Below are 20,541 nucleotides of genomic sequence, written 5' to 3' on the forward strand. Positions count from 1 at the left end.
CAAAAAAAGTAAGGAAACAAAAAAGTATTCTTCAATCTGTATTTAGATGCCATCAGTTCTTTCTCTGGGGATGGATAGCATTTTTCATCCTAAGTTGCCTTGGATCATTGTATTGCTGAGAATAGCTAAATCATTCACAACTGATCACCTTACAATATTACTGTCACTTTGTACGCAGTGCATTTCACTTTGCATCAACTCTCCAGGCTTTTCCCAGAGCATACTGCTCATCATTTGCCATAGCACAATAGTATTCCATCATAATCATGAACCACAATTTGTTTAACCATTCCTCAATTAATGGGCATCCCCTCATCTTCCAATTCTTTGCCTTCTTGCCTATCCCTTAACACTTTTTTTTTTGTGCCTGTGATGAATAGGGTCCTCCACAGTGTGGGAGCCCTCTGAGACATAGGTGTGGAGTAGGGACCTTGCTTGCTTCAATCTAAGGGTCATACTGATGAGTTCACCTAAGTTTTCCTGTTTTCATTTATTCATCATATTTTTCCCCAGGACAGTAATATTCCATTGCATTCATGTGCCATTCCCCAGTCAATGACCAGTTGTTTCTGCTTCTTCACTATGACAAAAAGTGTGGTTAAAAAAATTTTGGGGTGTACAGATGAGCTTTTCCTTTTAATCATTCACTTCATAGCATTATAGGATCACAGATGTTGGTTGCTGTCCTTCATACTCAAAGAGGACCAAAGTGACATCACTGCATTGGGGTCAGGGTACAGTGTGTCCAACTGTGGGTGATCAGACTAATATGAGCTCTGAATGCTCTACCACAGGTTGGGCACAAATAGTCCATATGAACATTTGGAATGGATATAGAACTGGAAGGAACCTTAGCACCATCATTCCTCAAACCTTCATTTTTACAGATGAGGAAATTCCATCACAGAGAGTCACTTGCCCAAGTTCATACATAGCTAGTAAGTATCCGAGACAGGATTTGAACTCAGGTCTTTTTGACTCCAGTGCTTAGCATAGTGCCTGACTCAATAAATAGTAAGTGCTCAATAAATGTGGCTGATTGTCTAATTAATTGACTCCAAGCCCAGCACTCTATTCACTGCTCTTTCTACTTTCCTCCTTAGGTAATAGGATAAATCTCTGAATCAAAGGATATGAATATTTTAGTCACTTTCTTAGCATAATCTCAAACTGCTTTCTAGAACATTTGGACCACTCAACCTCTCCATCACGTAGTAGTCTAGTGTGCCCTTCAACACTGATCATTCCCATCTTTTGTCAGTTTAGCCAATTTTTGCTGGGTGTGCGGTGAAATCCTACTCATTTTGATGTGCATTCCTTCTGTTATGAGTGGTTTGGAACAATCTTTCACATGGTAGTTAAACACTGACTTCCAATGACTGGAATCACCTTTCATAATACTAGTGATAATGCTGATTTGTTTATCTGTCCCCTAGAAACGCATGGTGGGATAGAGGAAGAGTGTATAAGAGGACAAATGGCAAGTCCCTAGTCTTGCCTTGTGGTCAGGATAGTGATTGGTGGAATCTTGGGGGCTGCCTGGATATAGGAAGGTTCTGTGTGTTTGAAATAATTACCCTCCAATCCTTGTCCACATCATTGGAAAGAATGTAAATTCTCAACCTTTTCCCCTTATTTGGAGTAGCTAAGGTAGCTATGGCAACATAATAGAAGGCTGGCAAGGTTCAGATCTCGTGGCCCCTCCTGGGATGGCTTTGGTCCTTCAGCTACTACTGAGTCCTCTACTGAAGGATCCTCTTTGGTTCACATAAACAGAAGGTGGCTCTTTACCACATAAAGGATAGGGGCCTCCAATCTAATCCAACCTCTTCATTCTACACATGAGAAAAATAATTGCTGAGGTTTACGTACTGCTTTTACAGAAACAAAGTCATATTTCAGGCATTAGCTAGCTAGTTACTCACTTCTCACTTGCAGTTTCGGGTTTGGATTAGATTTTCTTCAAGGCTCATTTCAATGCCAGCATCTTACAATTCCATGCTTCCTGTAGGGACTGGGTCAGACAACTAGACTCAGTTATATTCTTCCAGGCAGCCAGGTAACACAATGAATAGAGCACTGAGTCTGGAGTCAACAAAACATGGCCTTAAATCCAGTCCCAGACACTGCGTGTGTGACCCTAGGCAATTCACTTCACCTCTGCCTCATCTGTAGGATGGGGATAATAAGAGCACCAATCTCCCAGGCTTATTGTGCAGATCAAACAAGATAATATTTGTGAAGTGTTTAGCACTAACACATAGTAGGCAATAAATATTTGTTTCCTTCCTTCCTTCTTCAAAACAGCAGCAATGAGAATATATTGTGATTAAAGTCTTGGCTCCCATTTGGAACTAAACTAGCTTTAATAATCCCACAAATCTCCACTAACAGGATTTCACCCGAGCCTTGCACTCCTCAATTCTAGGCATGCTTCCAATGTGTAAGAACCACTATTTTCTAGTGAATGAAGTTTGCATTGCTAGGAAATGTTCTTTTAATTTAAATGATCAGAACAGCACACAATGACAATATCTTGGTCTTGATTCTGTGTAGCTTCTGAGATAAACTTAGCATACATGGAATATTAAATAATAGCTCCAGTAGCTTTGGTAGGAGACACCTATGCAGTTTTAGCAGAATCAGTTCTGCATGCCACACCCACACACCCCCAAAGTCTCTCTAATACTATAATGGCCACTTTCATTCTTGTATTTCTTCAGTTTCATAGCTGTGTGACCCCAGGTAGGATACTGGACTTGGAGTCAGGAAGACCTTGTTCATTTCTCAGGCACTTACTAGCTGTGTGGTACCAGACAAGTCACTTTAACCTCTTTCAGCCTCAGTTTCCCCATCTGTAAAATGGGAATAATAATACTACCCACCTCAGAGTTTGAGGACCCAATAAAATTGTATATGTGAAGTTCTTTGCAAATGTTTTTAAAGTGCTGTGTAATAACAATAGCATCCAGGATTGTTGTGAGGATTAAATGAGATAACATTTGTAAAGCACTTTGCAAATATTAAGGTGCTCTATATAGGACAGCCATCATTTTCGTAAATGATTGGTTCTATTTTATATTGAACACCTTTACTGGATGAGAGGCAGAAGGAAATAATGTAGCCTAGAATGAATAGGATTTGAGTCATTTGTTTCCAACGCTAAAACCTCTGATCCTGTGGGAGATCTGATTCACGCACACTCCTGATGTGGCGTCAGCCTGTTGCACCCAGCTGAGCTCTGCGTCACTGTTTTCGTCAGGCAGCCTTCTGCACAGAATACATATCATCGTGACTCACTGTGAGCCATTCAGAGTTCAGATCTTGAATGAACCCCCCAAACTGACAGAAGATGCACTGTGTGTTTTTGTTGTCTTTAAGGTGAACAGAATTAGGCTTGTGGCTGGTTACGAGCTGCTGACAGACTATTTGTGGACCCTTTTCTGTTTTCTTTTCCAGAGAAAATAGAGCAACATTGTCCATAAAAAGAATCAGTCTTTCACTGAGGAAAGATATCTCTCCTCCTAGTTCAAAGGGGCATACCCATCTTATCAGAGTCAGCTTTATGGAGGTTACTTCATTAAAATTCAAATGTTAAACGTCTGTTACCAATATTCCTGCTTCAGCAAGAAAAACTGAAAGACAGAGGTGGCAAATGACCTTTGATGTCACACACGAAAGGTTTCATTATAGTGGAAAGCACATCGGATCTTAAGTCAGAAAAACCTGTATTTGAGTCTTGGTTCTGATACTTGAATAAATGCACATTTATTAAGCACCTGCTGTGTCCTGAGCACTGGGCTTAATCCTGGGGATTCAAATTTTAAAATAAGCACTTGGGATTCCTCCAGGAGTTTGGGACATCTAGTACAAATTCATTCCTTTCTAGGCTGTATTCCTAACCCTCCCCAGGCTTTCTCTTAAGTTTTCCTAGAAACCTCTTTATCCTGGATACTCTGGATTTCACACATTGGAAGTACTTCTGCCCCTATGGCCTTACCCTCAGATTGGCTGGTTCCTCCCAAGAAGGCCCAAGTCTACTATATCTTCCTTCTCCAGTACTCCTGACTCTCCTGGATTTTCTCTCTACAAAGTAAGCCCCTTCAGGGTAGGAACTGTCTTTCTGCTTGCATTTGTATTTCTAGCATTTAGCATAGTGCCTGGCACATAGTGATCAATTAATAAATGCTTGTTGACTTGACTTGACATATAAGATAGTAGTAGCCAGGAGAAGGAGTTTTGGACCAGGCAATCAAAGGGATAGTGAGAAGAGCCATAAGACCGTTAGCGGTCACTCCTATTTAAGTAGCAATGGTACTATTTATTTATTGTTCCCAGAACAAGAGGTAGAAGAGGAAGATGGGATGAATATATGGAGTAGCACAACAGATAGCAAGGAGCCTGTGGTAGGCAGGCCCTGGTGTGCTGGAAGATGATGTGATGGGATGTGCAGCATGGCCTGTGGCCAGCTAGACATGACTTATGAGTCACAGCTTCAAGTCTCTTAATCTCTGAATCTCAACTTCCTTGTCTTTAAAGAGTATATCATAATATTTGCTACGCCAAAGAAAGAACTGACAAATAAAAGTATGCATAGAATAATTTTAAATATGTGTATATATGTATATGTGTGTGTATATATATGTGTATACCAATTTTTTTCTAATGGTAGATATCTGTAGGATGGTTGGGGAGGGAAGAAAAAAGAAATTTACATGATAACTTTATTGTATATTTAAAAGAAATAGCAAGTTATATATAATAGATTTGCACTTTTGTGTGCAATCATCTTTTTTTATTATAAAAAATAATGACTACATTGTGCTACTCGCCTTACAGGATTGTCTTGACAAGTTCACATGTATATAGATAAAAGTAAGTTCAAAATGTAGATGAAGTAAATCTATATACCGTAATATGTAGGAAGGGTAGCAGGGGAGTGCTAACAACTCAGGGCATCAGGAAGGGCCTCTTTAGATGGGGGGAGTACTTGAGATGAGTCTTAAAAGAAGTTAAATATTCTAAAAGGTGGAGATGAAGAAAGAGAGGATCCCGGACCAGGGAGCAAGTCCGTACAGATGTTTAGTGAGAGATGGGCAGATGTCATGTGCATAGCATAGTAAATTACAGCCAATTTGTCTGGAATGTAGAATGTATAAAAAGCACTAACTACTGTATAATAGACCCCAAAGGGTAAGGTGGGACCAGGTGAATTTGCTCTCATGCTGTGGTTCAAAGGTGTGACTGTGCAGTGCTTTTTGTTTCGTTTTGTGTGTTTGTTTTGTTTCTTAAAGACACAAGATCTTTATTTTTTTTAAAGATAAGACTAGTTTCATTAAGTTGTTGGTGGGTGCCATATCTCCCAGCAAGCATAAGTCAGGAGTACCCCATCAGTGAGGCACCAGGGGGCATCCCTTCCCAAAGTTCAGAGGATTTGACAGCTGAAAAGTACCTTAGAAACCATCTAATCATTCTGCTGAACTTTATTTTTTGTTCTTTTTCTTTATTTTAAAGGATGATTTTCTAGGTAAAAGAGAGATGAGAAATGAAATGATGTCAAAACAAAAGATTAATTTAAAAATTTGTCAAAGAAGTGTCTCGTCCAGTCCCCTCGTTTTATAAATGAGGAAACATTCTGAGAGAGGCAAAGTCACCTGGGATGCTAGCTCTTAATGCTGGAAGGATTCTCAAAGACCATCTGGTCCACCTCCCCATTTTATAGATGAGGAAGATGGAGGGCAGAGAGTTGAAGCAACTTGCTCAAGGCTACATAAGCCACAAGTGGTAAAACTGGGATTTCAGCCAAGGCCTCCTGACTCCACATTCATTGTCATGTCTATTTCATCATTATCACTGTCATTATCATCATGGCTAGCATTTATATATCACTTTAAGGTTTGCAAAATATTTTGTATATATTAACTAATTTGGCCCTCACAACCCTATGTTTATTCATTATTATTCACATTTTACAGATGAGGAAACTGAGGTATAGAAAGGTTAAATTATTTGCCCGGGGTCACATAGCTTGTCGGTGTCTGAGGCAGGATTTGAACTCAGAGCTTCCTGGCTCCAAGACCCACACTTTATCCATTGAGCTTCATCAACCCTGCAACTCACACCTACTCAGTACCCCCTGATCCTAGGACCTCTTCTTCCCTCTGGTTGGAGCAGATGGAAAGTGGACAACGAATGGAGAGTTCCTCCCAGATCCTCCATTTAAAGCAGACACCCAGGGCAGCCATCCTTTCATTTCCCACTCAGCGTCCCTCCTCTGTACTTCATCCTGCCCCCACAACCAGTATCTTCCCAAGCTCCCATTTTTTAGCTGCTCTTTATGTGCTGTCCTCCCCCTCCTTCAGATTATAAACTCTATCAGGGAAGGAACAGGTTTTTGCCTTTCTTTGTACCCACAGTGCTTAGCACAGTGATTGGCATGTTGTTCTTGTTCTAGTTCAGTTATGTCCAACTCCTCTGAGGTTTTCTTGGCAAAGATACTGGACTGGTTTGCCATTTCCTTCTCCAGTGGATTTAAGCAAACAGAGGTTGTGACTTGCCCAGGATCATACAACTATTAAGTATGTGAGGCTGGATGAGGTCTTCTAACTCCAGGCCCAGCAATGTATCCACTGAGCCACCTAGCTGCCTCCTTAACTAGTATGTAGTAGGTGCTTAATAAATGTTTGTTGACCAACTGACCAAGTTGCCATTAGGCAGCTACTAACTGGGGACAACATTGTTGCTTCTTTGCCAGGAGTGTTTGCCTCTGTTCGTTGCTGACTCTCTTGTCTTTTATTTCCCGTAAGGGTATTTCTGATTTTATGGTATAAATCAAAGAGAAAATACAGTTAATTATGTGATATTTGACTTTGCTTGTGATTCTTCAGGAAAGGATCTGTCTCATAATTCAGGATGTGCCTCTATGAAAATTCTGCAATGATTACTCCATGTATCCAAGGGTAATGTTTCTCTCCAATAGCATAGTTAACCTGCAGTTACATAAGGCAGGAAGACCTGATAAGGCTTTGGACTCATGAGGCATGGCTGTCATCCTGCAAGTGAAATAATAATAAATGTCCTATTTCTTGTTTCCTTTTCCTAGGAGGGTCCTTTTGTCTACTTGTCTTTAGTAGGAAGTGTGGCAGACTCAGATGACTTAATTGCTTCATTATGTAAGTACGCTTTTATTTTAATTCTGAAATATTTGAGAAGCCTAATAAGCTTGGTATGCAGTTAAGAATGTGGGAAGTATAGTTAGAATGAATGTGATAATATTTAAAACAAATTTTTTTTTTTGCTGTTTTATGAATGACTTTTTTTTATATCATCATTTTCCAATGACGTACTGCACACACCTCCCACCCCATCCCCAGAAACCTGCATTGTAACCAAGAAGTCATTAAACAAAACAGATGAACACGCTGGCCTTGCCAGCCCATGTGTCTGATTCTACACCTACATTACATACTTCATCATCAGTTCTCTGAAGTCATAGTTAGTCACTACCTTAATCAGAGTGCTGGAATCTTCCAATCTTGTTTTCTTTTAAATTATTATATATAGTATAGGGGCAGCTAGGTGGTGTAGTGGATAGAGCACCAGTGCAGGAGTCAGGAGGACCTGAGTTCAAATCTCACCTCAGACACTTGACACTCACTAGCTGTGTGACCTTGGGCAAGTCACTTAACCGTAGTTGCCTCATCCTGTGTTATCTCCAGTCATCCTGATGAATATCTGGTCATGGATTCAGATGGCTCTGGAGGAGCAGTGAGGCTGGTGACCTGCACAGCCCTCCCTCCCTCAAAACAAAGTCAAGTGCAAGTCATGTCATTATTTCTCTGATGGCATGGTCTTCTTTGGCAACAAAGGACGAACACACACATATGTAGTATAAGTTACACTCCTGGTGATAAATAGATAGACGGACAGACAGACAGATAGATAGATAGACGGATGCACTCTCACAGACATGTGCAGATTGTCTACATTCATGTTCTCACCTGATGTTGAATCAAACAACCCTCTGTCTTCTCATTTCTACTTTGATGCTGTAAACAAATATCCTCTTTGCCATCCATTGGGTGCCATGTTTTTTTTTCCATCTTTGTGCTTCTTTTGGAGGGTGGGGTGGCACGATTTTGTGTTTAAAATGACCCCCACATGTTGAAGTGTTTTTTAGAGTTCCAAAACACAAAAAGGTTGTGATGTGCCTTATAGAGAAAATATGTGTGCTAGATAAGCATCATTCAGGAATAAGTTATGGTGCTGGTTGGTATGAGCTCAGTACTAATGGATCAACAATCCAGTTCATTCAGAAGAAAGAGGAAATTCACCACCCTGGATGCGAGGCTACCACAGAAGGCGCTAAAGGAAATGTAATCACAGACGCACTCAGATGAACCTAACCCTGTATTCCCCTCGGAATAACGGCTCAGTGTTTGCTAATTGAGCTGAAGTGACTCAAAAGAAACATGAGATGTTCAAAAGAAACCAGCCCAAATGTTCACATGGACTATTTGTGCCTGAGATGTGGTAGAGCGCTCTGAGCTTGTACTCCTCTGACCAGCCACACTCTCCCCTCCTCTCCCCTCTACTCCACTTCTCTCCTCTCTTCTACATTTCTCCTCTCCTCTATACTTCTCCTCTCCTCTCCTCTCCAATCCCAAGCTGGGATGCCACTGGGGCCCTGCCTAAGAGCTCCTCAGGACCCTCCTAGCTTTACAGTCATTATCAATAGTAACTGTTGCTGTTTCCCTCCCAACCAAAAGTCTTTCTTTTTCTTGGCCTCATTAAAGGGGCCATGCCCTGGCTACTTCTTATACAGTCCTATTCAATGAATGGGTGTTGCCTCACCCTAAGTGAGTACCTGCCAAGACCTTGGCCTAAAGGGCCCAAGATCTCCCCGTGCATCCTGGGTCATCTCCAGTCATCTTGATGAATATCTGGGCACTGGGTTCAGATGGCTCTGGAGGAGAAGTGAGACTGATGACCTTGCACAGCCCTCCCTCACTCAAAACAAAGTCAAGTGCAAGTCATGTCATCATTTCTCTGATGGCACGGTTTTCTTCATCAATGAAGGATGAACACAAACCACATAAATACAAACTAGATTATTGTCTCAGGATGAATGAGTCTCATGAGGCTTATTACCTGAAAGTTGTCCATAGCAACACTCTCCTAAGATACAGAAAAGTTAAGATCTACATCAATGGAGGGAGCATCCATTCCAATAAAATTATGGTGACTTTGGAGTATTAAGTGCACCATATGTACTCTTGGTACACACAAACACACACACAAAACACACACACTCTATGTGTGTGTATGTACATCTTGGTAGTAAGTTTTTTTAAATGTTCATACTGGCAGTGATATATACTAGCTTAATAATAATGTTTTATAAAGTATTTTAAAGATTCACAAAGTACTTTGTATTTATTATCACATGTGGTCCTTTTAACAGCTCTAAGCAGTAGGTGCTATTATTGTCCCCATTTTACAGATAAAGAAACTGAGCCCCAGAGAAGTTAAATGTCTTACCAAAGTTCAAACAGCTAATAAACACCTGAAGCAGAATTTGGGTGCTTGTCTTCATGAATTCAATCCCAGGACTTTTTCCACAACTCTACAGTATTTCCTCTTCTTTTCCATTCTTTTTTTCCTTAGATTTTCAAAATTTTAGTTCATCAATAATACAGTTAGCAAAAGTTGGTCTGTGTCCCATACTGTGCTGGTTTGATAAAAGAACACCAGTAACTTGTAAAAATATAATTCTGTGCCACTAGCCACCAGTATTAAAATTTCTTTTCATTCAATGTGATTTCTTTTCGATTTTGAATTCTGTGGCATGATTTAATATGTGATTCTGATGTATTCCTTCACAGCCTAGACTCTTGAGGTCTATATGAGAACATTCCCCGTCTGAGATCATTAATCAACAGATACTCATCCTCTTCTTTTGGAGCTCAGTGGAGACAGGGACCATGTCTTAAACCTTCGAGTATCATACAGTGCTCTGCACTTAGTAGGTACTCAATAAACCTTTGTTGAATTCACTCAAATTTACTTCTTCACTTCAGCGAGCTCTCTGGCCAAAAATCATACAACTAAGGAGAATTGACTCCCTGAGGCTTAGAAAGCAATTTACATTAATGACAAAGAATGGATTGTAGCTGACTAGCCCAGCTTTTTTCTCCCCCTGTCAGCACAAGTTGAGTTAAAGGTCACACCAGTTATAGCAGGGAAAACCCCAATGGCCAAAGAAAGACAGCCATCCCAGCCACCCTACTGAGAGTCATGACCCTTTCTGGCTTTCATCCTTCCTTGTCTCTCCTCTCTATTCTTAGACCCCAGAATCCTGACCTCCTCCCCTCCACTGAGCTACCCTACAGGGAGCATTCCTTTGCCTTTGTCCAGGCTCCTTCAGGGAGCAAACCCAGGCTCCATCCCACTAAAAAAGGAGCTCACAAACATTTAGTGGTATCATAATGAATCATCATTGCCTTTCTGGAGGTTCACCCTAAATAAATGTCCTGCTCTTCATTTTCATTAAAATGAAAGTAAATTAGATTATTCAGTACATTTTAATTACAAAGGAAATGAAAGCAGCAAAAACAATCAACATTTAAGTGCCCACTGCATACAAAACTGCATGCTGAGTGAGATACAAAGAAAACATAGAACATAAGTGCACAAGAAAATCCTCCATTTGGCTTTCTGGGATGGCCCTAGCCCTTTCCCGCCTTCCCAGCCATCTTATGCCTGACTTCCCTCCATGCACTCCACAGTCCAGCCTCACTGGCCTACTGAATTTCTCAAATATTAAATTCTATCTCCTGTCCCTTTGTTTTGCCCTGGATGTTCCCCATACCTGGAATGCTCTGTCTCCTCACTTCTTTCTCTCAGTTTCCCTGGCTAGCTTAACCACTGTCTACTTCACTTGCCCCAATTATAAAATGGGGATAATAATAGCATCCACTTCATAAGGTTGTTGTGAGGGTCAGATGAGATGGTATTTGTAAAAAACATTTAGCAAGTGCTCAGCACATAGTAGGTACTATATAATGCTTATTCCCTTCCTCCTCACCTCTTGTTGACTGACTGACTTGACTAACAAAATACTATGTGAGATCTGAGCAAGGAAAGATGATTTCTGACTGGGCAGAATGTCAAGGGGGACAGGACCTCAGAGACCCACACCTAAACAAGACTCCTGTCTTCTACAGCTTCTTTGATAAGTGGTCATCTAGCCTTCATTTAATGGCCTTTATTGAGGGGAAGCCCACTACCCCCATGAGGCCAGTCTTATCATTTTGGGACACTTTTGATTGTTAAGAAATTTTTTCTTACCTTGAAGCTGAATTTGATTCTCTTGATCTCCCACTCAGTGATTATAGTTCTCTAAACAGCATGAGTGTAATAGTCTCTGTTTCATGAGATAGAGCTTCAAGTACTGAAGACAACTATCACATCCTCTCCTAAATTCTCTTTTCTCTAGGGCTGAGTCCTCATATGGCATGGTCTCAAGGCCTTTCGCCATCCATGTAGCCTTCCTCTGGACTCTCTCCAACTTAGTCTCTTCTTGAAAATGTGGTTCCCAGATCCTGAAAATATGGTGCCCAGAACTGAAAAGACATGTGACCTAATCAGGGCAGAATACAATGATGCTCTCACCTTCATAGTTCTGGATACCATACCTCCCATAATGTAGCCTAAAATTACCCTTTGAGGGCAGCCGTGTTGGATTCCTCACTTACTCCCAGATTCCAGATAAACTGTTCAGTCATTCCTCCATCTTTTCCTTAGGTAATTGATTTTTTGAGTCCAGCTATAGGACTCTACACTTATCCTTGTAATACACCATGTTCTGTTCAATCTGTCATTGTTGCCTGTTGAAATAGTCTGAGATCTTGAATATGTCATCCAATGTTCTGGCTATCTCTCTCAGCTTTGGGATATCTGCAAATTTTATAAGCATACCATCTATGCCATAATCAATAAAAATGTTAACATAGGACCAAGCACAGACCTTGGGATAGTTGCCTTCCTCCAGTTGGCAGCTGTCCATTTATAATTATTCCTTAAATCTAGTCAATTAGTTATTAAACTCACCTAACAGAATTATCACCTAGGCCACTTATGTACAAGAATTTTGTCAAAGTCAGGTAGGAAGGAAGGAAGGGAGGAAGGGAGGAAGGGAAAGAGAAAGAAAAATGAAATGGAGAGATAAATCTAGAATGACCTGTTTTTGATGAAGTCATACTGACTCTTCCCTCAAGTGTTCCTTAATGATGTGTTCTAGACTTTTTCCAAAAATCAAAGCCAAGTTCACTTATCCAGTTCTAGTGACTCAAACTTTGGGAAGCCCTTTGCCCTGGGAAGGCAACAGACTTCTGTAACTAACTTGAAGTAGGCACATTCCTCCTCCACATGGAGACCCCAATCACCTTTACTCATTTTCATCTTCTTTTAATGCAAGGATTCATAACATTTTTTGTTGTCATGAACCCTTTTGGCAAATTGGGAACTCTTTGGGCCCCTTCTCAGAATAACAACATTTTTAAATGCATAAAATAAAATATATAAGATTACAAAGGAATCCAATTATGTTGAAATACAACTATCAAAATATTTTTAAAACAAGTTCATAGGCCCCCAGATTAAAAATCCATGGTATAAAATTTGGAATTATTCAAACAAAGTGACTAAAATGTTCATGCCTTTTGACCTAGAGATACCATTTCTATGCATATACCTCAGCAGAGACATTGGTAAAAAGAAAGTCCCCATGCCTATTGTATTTATTATTTATTGTAGCCATTTGTGTGGTAGCAAAGAACAGGAAACAAAGTAGATGTCCATTAACTGGAGAATGACTAAATATGTTGTGGTACATAAATGTAATAGAATATTACCATTCTGTAAGAAACAATGACATGATGAATACAGAAAAGCATGGAAAGACTTAGATGAACTGATGCAGAGTGAAGTAAGCAGAGCCAAGGAAACAACATACATTTAACGTAAATAGAAAAGAATAACCACCACAAAATAATTGAAATAATAATAATAACTAGCACTTATCTAACACTTTACCATTTGCAAAGCACTTTACATGTTATCAAATTTGATCCTCACAGCAATCTTAGGAGAGAGGTGCTATTATTTGCCCCCAGTGGCAGCTGGTGGCACATTGGAAAGAGCCCTAGGCTTCACATCAAGAAGACAGGAGTTCAAATCCAGCCTCAGAGGCTTACTGGCTGTGTGACTGAGCAAGTCACTTAATTTACATTTACCTTAATTTTCTCAACTATAAAATGGGATAGTAACAATAGCAACCACCTCACAAGGTTATTGTGAGAATGAAATGAAATATTATTGGCAAAAAGCCCTTAGCACAATGTCAGGCATATAAATAGGCACAATGTAAATTCTTATTCCCTTCCCTTTTCCCTCCACATTTTACATATGGGGAAGGTGAGGCAAAGGGAGATTAAATGACTTAGGGTGATATAGCTTCTAAATTTCTGAGGTGAGATTTGAACTCAGGTCTTCCTGACTTCAAATTCTGTGCTCTATCCACTGAAAGACTCGTTCCCCTCAAAAGATAGGAGAAAACACATTACCTCCCTTCTTTTGCGGAGATGGGAGGTCCACAGGTGTGAAGCTGCATATATTTTCATATTTTTTCTATGTATTGATTCATTTTGTGAATTTTCCTGTTTTTTCTTAAAAAACTTTTTTTTACGGTTTTTCTGGGAGGAAGGGGGAAATCCTGGAAGAAATGTCAGTGATGTAAAAACAAATGATATCCCCTCCTCTTTGGTGCCACCATTGTATGCAGAATTACATCCTCACTCCTTGGTTCACCAGTGGCTTCTTCCTCTTCAGAGGGTCCAGGTCCACCCTCAATGCAGAAAGCTTCCTACCTATTACTTAAGCCCAAGTATTCAGTGGTCCCTGTTGTTCCCTCCCTCCCTTGTCACATTCCCTCACCTTCTAACCTATTGACAGGTTAGGATTTCTCTCTGCCTCATCATACCCTTTTTCATTTTGCTTCTACCTTGAAGTTCTTCCATTTCTTAACGCTTTCCCAATTTATCCTGTCTATATCTTTCTTGTTAGTACTTGTTGGCAAGTTGTCCCTCCCATTAGAACATAAACTGAGAGCAAGGACTGGTTTTTGCCTTTCTCTTTGTCAGCAGCACTAAATACAGTGCCTGGCACATAGTAGACACTTAATACATGCTTTTGACTTGACTTGACTGGAAGTGTTTCTCTTATGAACTCTTCTTAGGAGGAAGACAAACCTGCCCTTCAGGTATGCATTGCACTTACCTCAGCCCTGGTAGAAAGATAAATATGGTGCCCTGTATCCAGCTCATCACAGAATCCTCCCTGCTCTCCATCCTTTTTGGAAGTAAGATCCTCAGGGTTCTGTTATTCCTCCTGGTAGCTCTATGGCAAATTCTCTGTTTAAAAGCCTCATCATAGAGGTAGCTTTGGGCAGATAGGTACTTTAGACCCACAGCCTGTTCATCCTGTTATAGCAATGAATAGCATGAATGTCTTACATCTCTTCAGCTTGTTAGTTTACCTTTATCCAGGACCAAAATCTCCCAATAAACATAGTAACCAGTCACAAAAGAACTGTCTTTTTAGAGTTGCTTAATCAAACTCTTCCTAGATCCTGGATTCTCTGTTCTCTAGGTATTAGTAGTGAAGTACCCAGAAAATGAGGCAACCAAATGCAAAGTAAAGTCACAGGTTTAGATAGTCCAAAAATTAAACCATTAGATCCCATACAATCAATAATTTGCTCCATTTTGAGTCTGAATGAAGATCAAAGCATACAATTCTTCACTGTTTTTTGTGGGATTTTTTTTCTTGTTCTCTGTTTTCTTTCACAACATGACATGACATTTCACAATATGGAAATATATTTTGCATGATTGCTCATGCATAACCTATATCAAATTTCTTGCCTTCTCATGGAGGAGAGAGAGAAAAGAGAGAATTTGGAACTCACATAAAAATAATGTTTAAATTGTTTTAACATGCAATTGAGAAAAATAAAATATTATTCAAAAAATAAAAGTTCAGTTAAGTAAAAAAATAGTAGTTTATTCCATTTTGAATGGTGGATCATTACAATATTGAATATATAAAATCCACTTATATCTCTGCAAGTCAGTCTTTTGCATTTGATTTTGGGGGCATTTTTCTCAATCCTGGGCCCTAGAGCTAGTGTACTGGGGATGGAATCTATATTTTTGGTTCTTCAGTTGTAGCATGATTTCATGGACGAGGTCATGTCCTTCATTGTTACACGGTATGTATTATTCATTCATGTTGTCCCATCTTCTGAAATTTTTGACAATGTGTTTCCATAAATATTCCATGGAGGATATACTCATCACCCTGAAGGCTTTCTTTTTAAATGCTTTCTGCATGTCAGGGCAACATCAGATCTATTGATTCTTTATTCTTAATACTTGGCCAGCCTACTTCCCTTTCTAGTTGTAAATGCTTCTGATGCTTTTTACATCACTTCTTAGACACAAATCATCATTGATTAAAAGCAACAACACTGCACTCTGCTTAACTTTCAGTGCCTGTTAGAAGATGCATGTCTACATACATACATACATACGTATACATATATATCATGGGCAGCTATGGATAGTGTCACTTAGGAGGTTCAGTGAGTTCAAATCCAGCCTCAAACACTTGCTAGCCATGTGATCCAGGGCATAGTGTTTAATCTCTTTTCCTCAGTTTCCCTTGTCTGTAAAATGGGGATAATAATAGCACCTACCTTTCAGGGTTGCTATGAGGACCAATGGGATTATAATTGTGAAGTGCTTAGCACAGTGCCTGGCACATAGCAAGCATTATATAGATATTATTTATACATATGTATGAAATATGCACACGTGTACATTATATGTACATGTTGTTGTTCACTCCATCAGTCTTGTCCAACTCTACATGTAACCCCGTGGATTTTTGTCCATGAGGTTTTTTTGGGAAAGATACTGGAGTGGTCTGCCCTTTTCTTCTCCAGCATGTTCCCATTTTACAGATGAGAAACTGAGGCAAATAGGGGTCAAGTGATTTGCTTCAGGTTACACAGCCAGTAAGTGTCTGAGGCCAGATTTTAATTCACATCTTCCTAACTCCAGGCCCAGTGCTCTATCCTCTGCACCACCTAGCTGTCCCAATACACACGTATATACTCATGTGTGTAAATAATATTAAGCATGTGTTCGTCCTTTGTTGCCGAAGAAGGCCACGCCATCAGGGAAATGAAGACATGACTTGTACTTGACTTTGTTTTGAGTGAGGGAGGGCTGTGCAGGTCACTAGCCTCACTTCTCCTCCAGAGCCATCTGAATCCAGTGACCAGATATTCATCAGGATGACTGGAGATGACCCAGGATGAGGCAAGTTGGGGTTACGTGACTTGCCCAAGGTCACACAGCTAGTGAGTGTCAAGTGTCTGAGGTGAGATTTGAACTTAGGTCCTCCTGACTTCTGCACTGGTGCTCTATCCACTGCACCACCTAGCTGCTTCTTTGTATGTTATATATATACATATATATATAATTATATCATATACCTGTATATATACATGGATATATATATATATATGGATATATACACATTTATATCTGTATCTGTTTATTCTGGACTTCTGCGTGCATCATCTGTGGACTCAGCAAAACAAAAAATACTGTTTTCACTCCTACCCTTTAATATACAGTACAATATAGATATAGGAAAACCAGCACAAATGGATAGCTAGTGCCAGCCTGAATAGCTCTCAGCCTCTCTTCCTCATTATTTCTGGACTCTTGTGAGTCCCTTCTCAGCACGATATCTTCATGTTTTATTTCATTAAGTATTTACTCCTATTTATTGGTTGTCTTCTCCCTGAGGGCAGCCTTTTCATTAGAAACGTTCTTTGCCCTTGACATCTAGGGAATAGTTCCACTGTCCATTATGAGAACTCAAGTCTTGCTATACAGATGAGATATGTAGCTAATTTGGGGCTACTCATGCTTTTTCTAAATAGGAATAGAACAGCTTTAAGGGGTAGAAGGATTACATTACCAGTATGTTGCCATCAGACTACCTCTAAGAAGATTTTATGATCTTATTATATGTTCAAGGAGAAATCGTTCTGAGCGTAGGTCTTAATGGATACAGACCCACATTCCCTGCAGCATCAATATAAGTGATACTCCAGGCCACAGCTATTGTTAATGAGTTCTCTGTATTGTTGGCAGGGCTGAGATGCCCTCTTTGTCTGCTGTTGCTACGTTGCGTTGTCCAGGCTTATTGATAGTCCTTAACTCCTCCTCTACACCCCACCATATTTTTCTGTGAATATAATCTCCCCTCCATTGAGCGGGAATTATTATCAAACACAAGTATTTGCCTATGATTTCCCATCTCTAAATTCTGCTTGTAAATTTCTCATTGAATCAATTACTGAGGCAAAGAATTTAAACACGTTAAAGACATGTATTGAAGGCTATGCTGGTTTTTAAAGCTTTTGCTCAGATTGTCCTTTTTAAAAAAGGCACACTGTCTCATGAATTCGTTTAGAATTCCATTGTAGACTGCAATTTATTTTGGGGGAGGGGAGGAAGGGGAAGGGAAGGAGGAAAATCCAGTGTATGTAAAATGATTTTGGAAAAGGCTAAGCACCATACAAATGTAAAGTATGAGCGTGAGTGAGCTTCCTAATTCTGAAAAGTGTTCTGGTTTTAGCTCATGAGTTTAGACACTTTCCTTCAAAACATTCTAAAGAGGATAGAGGGATAATTGCTGGAATATCTCCCTGAGAGAAGAAGGTCTTTTGAGCTGATGGTGACAGAATTAATCACATGCTAAGTAAGGAATCATTCATCATTTTAGGGAAAGAGTATGGCAAAGCGGATGCAAGATGGCTTCATTCGGATCCCACCATTGTATCCCTGGAGATGCTGACTGTTGTTCTGGATGGATCGCTAGCCTTGCTCCTTATTTATGCCATATTAAAAGACAAGTACTATCGGTAAGTGCTGGTAGCCAGTCCTTATCAAAATCAAGTGTCTGCTAATGAAACCCAGGTGAGCTGGCTAAAATAAGTAGCTAGAAGGAAAATAGCACATGAAAAAAACTATGCAATCTTAGATACGTGACGTTGTGGTCATCATGATAATTTCAAGCTGTTTAAAATCGAGACTGAGAGAAATGTGATCCCAGGTGGCAATCTAATTGTGGGCTTTGGGGATTATACACAAGAGAGCAGGAGGCTGCATCATTTTCCAGCCAATATTTTAAAGCAAATAGGAGGCATTTCTGCTGAATTCTCTCCAATGTTTGCAGCACAACCCCATTCTGCCTAGCACGAAAGTAAATTATACTTACGCCATTCATTCTAAGTTTGATGTGCAACATAAAACGAACAATGATTCCGAAAAGCGTTGGATGGTTTTTTGGTTTTAGCTTTTTTTTTCTTTTTTAAACTAGCCTAAGATGTTGTCTTTCAGGAGTCAATGGATACATTATTAATAACAGTCACAAACCAAAATCTGATATGCATTGTACTATGGTAAAGAGCAGAGAAGCTTTTATTGGCATTTTTTATTTTCCTTTAGTCTCCTTTTACTCCTCCTCAAAACAAAGTAGATGAGAGTGCATCAAGAACTGCCTTGTGGATTACTCTCAAGATTGATGCTAAATGAAAAGCAATGTGATCACTTGTTTCATATACTTTAATAAGCTTTAATAGCTTAAAATTTTACTAAGATTTTTAGAATGCCCCATATATTAGAATTCTGTACAAGGCCTTGCATATTATCATTTAATAAATGTTTGTTTCACTTGTCATGTTTGTTAAATTTGGTTTGGTTTTACCCCAGTTCTTACTGAAGAATTAAAATATTAAACTTATTCATCCAGCAGATAGATTTGTGGCAATAAATCGGTACCAAAGAGTTTGCCCCAGGTTCCATGTTTCTTAGCTCTAGATCTTTTTCTTCCTTTTGTTCCTAGTTCTTTCCTTCCACCCTTCCTTCTTTCCATCCTTTCTTCCATTTTTCCTTCTTTCTTTCCATCCTTCTACTTTTCTGTCTTTTCTTCCTTCCTTTTGTCCTTCCTTCCTTTCATTCATTCATTCATTTAGATGTTTGTCCAACTAGAACTAATAGGTAACCATTTCTCTTCTAGATCAGTTGTGTTCTTGCTGTCTACCTAAGGGCAGACCTGGTTGCCTTTATCAAAATGTTCTCTCTAGAAATCACAAAAGCCATTAATGATGACATCTGTTTTGCCCATGCTACCAGTATACAAAAGGACTAGTCTTAGAGTTGTTTGTTTTCTTTTGTTTGTAATGAGAAACTTTGATGGGATGGTTATTGATGAAGAATATTGTCTCAAGATAGAGGTGGAATGGTGCTCCAAGGTACCTCTCATTCCTCTGTCCTATCTCTTCAACAGGCATTTCATTCAGATTACCCTGTGTGTATGTGAACTGTATGGTGGGTGGATGACCTTCTGTCCAGACTGGCTTATTGGAAGCCCCAACCTCAACACCAGTAATTGGCTTTATCTTTGGGTCTACCTGGTATTTTTTAATGGTGTGTGGGTATTGATTCCAGGACTACTACTGTGGCAGTCGTGGATAGGACTCAAGAAAATGCATCAGAAGGAAATGAAGCCAGGAAAAAAGTTCAGATGAATTTTCAAAATCACAACTGTGTTCTTTGTTTATAAGTTACTATGGTTTTTAACTTACTGTTGTATGGCAAAAATGTAATAACCAATCCTTTCAAGTTATTTTTCTTCCAGTTATTTTTTTCTAAATTGATTTGTTTTCCTTAAGAGTAAAGTGCAGAGGAGTCAAGGGTTCAGGATTTTCAAACTTGTGCCAGTAATAAAGTTCATAAAATAATTGTTCAGTTGTACTACATTAATAAACATGATGATTTGTTATAGAGTCTCATATACTGTGTTGTTTTAATCCTTTGTTTGAAAGGTTAAAAAAAAAGCTAAAGAAAGCCTCATTATCTTCCCAAGAATTATGTGAGTACCACAGTGCACATCAAAAGGGTATCCAATTTTTTAATTTTGCTTTTATACTTTCTGTCTTGTAGGCATCTGAGAGAAAGTTGATGGTAGGTCAGGAGAGGGGACAGCTGTTCTGGCCCATGACCATGTGGATACATCAACTTGGGGTACAAGGATAGGGATAGATTATATGAAACTGTCATTTTTAAAAGGAAGGAAGAAAATAAGCATTTATTACCTACTGTGTGCCAGGTACTGAGCTAATCACATTACAAATATGATCTCAGTTGATCATCTCAATAACCCTGTGAGATAGGTGCTAATATATCGAAGAAACTGAGATTATGTGACTTGTCCAGCTGGTAAGTGTCAGAATTTGAATTCAGGTCTTCCCTACCATAGGCCCAGCACTCTATCCACCGTGCCACTTGGCTGCCTCTGAGAAGCATACCAAAAAAGTCAAAGTTTTAGTCAAGTAAG

At 39.5% G+C, this 20,541-nt stretch overlaps 1 protein-coding gene across 2 annotated transcripts in view; it reads left to right on the forward strand.

Moving 5' to 3' along the window:
• Positions 1-19,996, forward strand: part of EBPL (EBP like) — a 40,027-nt gene extending 20,031 nt beyond the window's left edge. The window contains exons 2-4 of one of the 2 annotated variants that reach the window (XM_072610509.1): positions 7,103-7,172; positions 17,926-18,064; positions 19,492-19,996. In XM_072610509.1, the coding sequence (XP_072466610.1) occupies positions 7,103-7,172; positions 17,926-18,064; positions 19,492-19,732 (450 nt within the window). In that variant the 3' untranslated portion in view covers positions 19,733-19,996. The remainder of the gene's footprint in view (positions 1-7,102; positions 7,173-17,925; positions 18,065-19,491) is intronic. The other variant, XM_072610510.1, reaches the window with a different exon arrangement.
• The last annotated feature ends 545 nt before the right edge of the window (positions 19,997-20,541 follow it).

Source organism: Notamacropus eugenii, chromosome 5, assembly GCF_028372415.1.
Source record: "Notamacropus eugenii isolate mMacEug1 chromosome 5, mMacEug1.pri_v2, whole genome shotgun sequence".
Classification (NCBI taxonomy): domain Eukaryota; kingdom Metazoa; phylum Chordata; class Mammalia; order Diprotodontia; family Macropodidae; genus Notamacropus; species Notamacropus eugenii.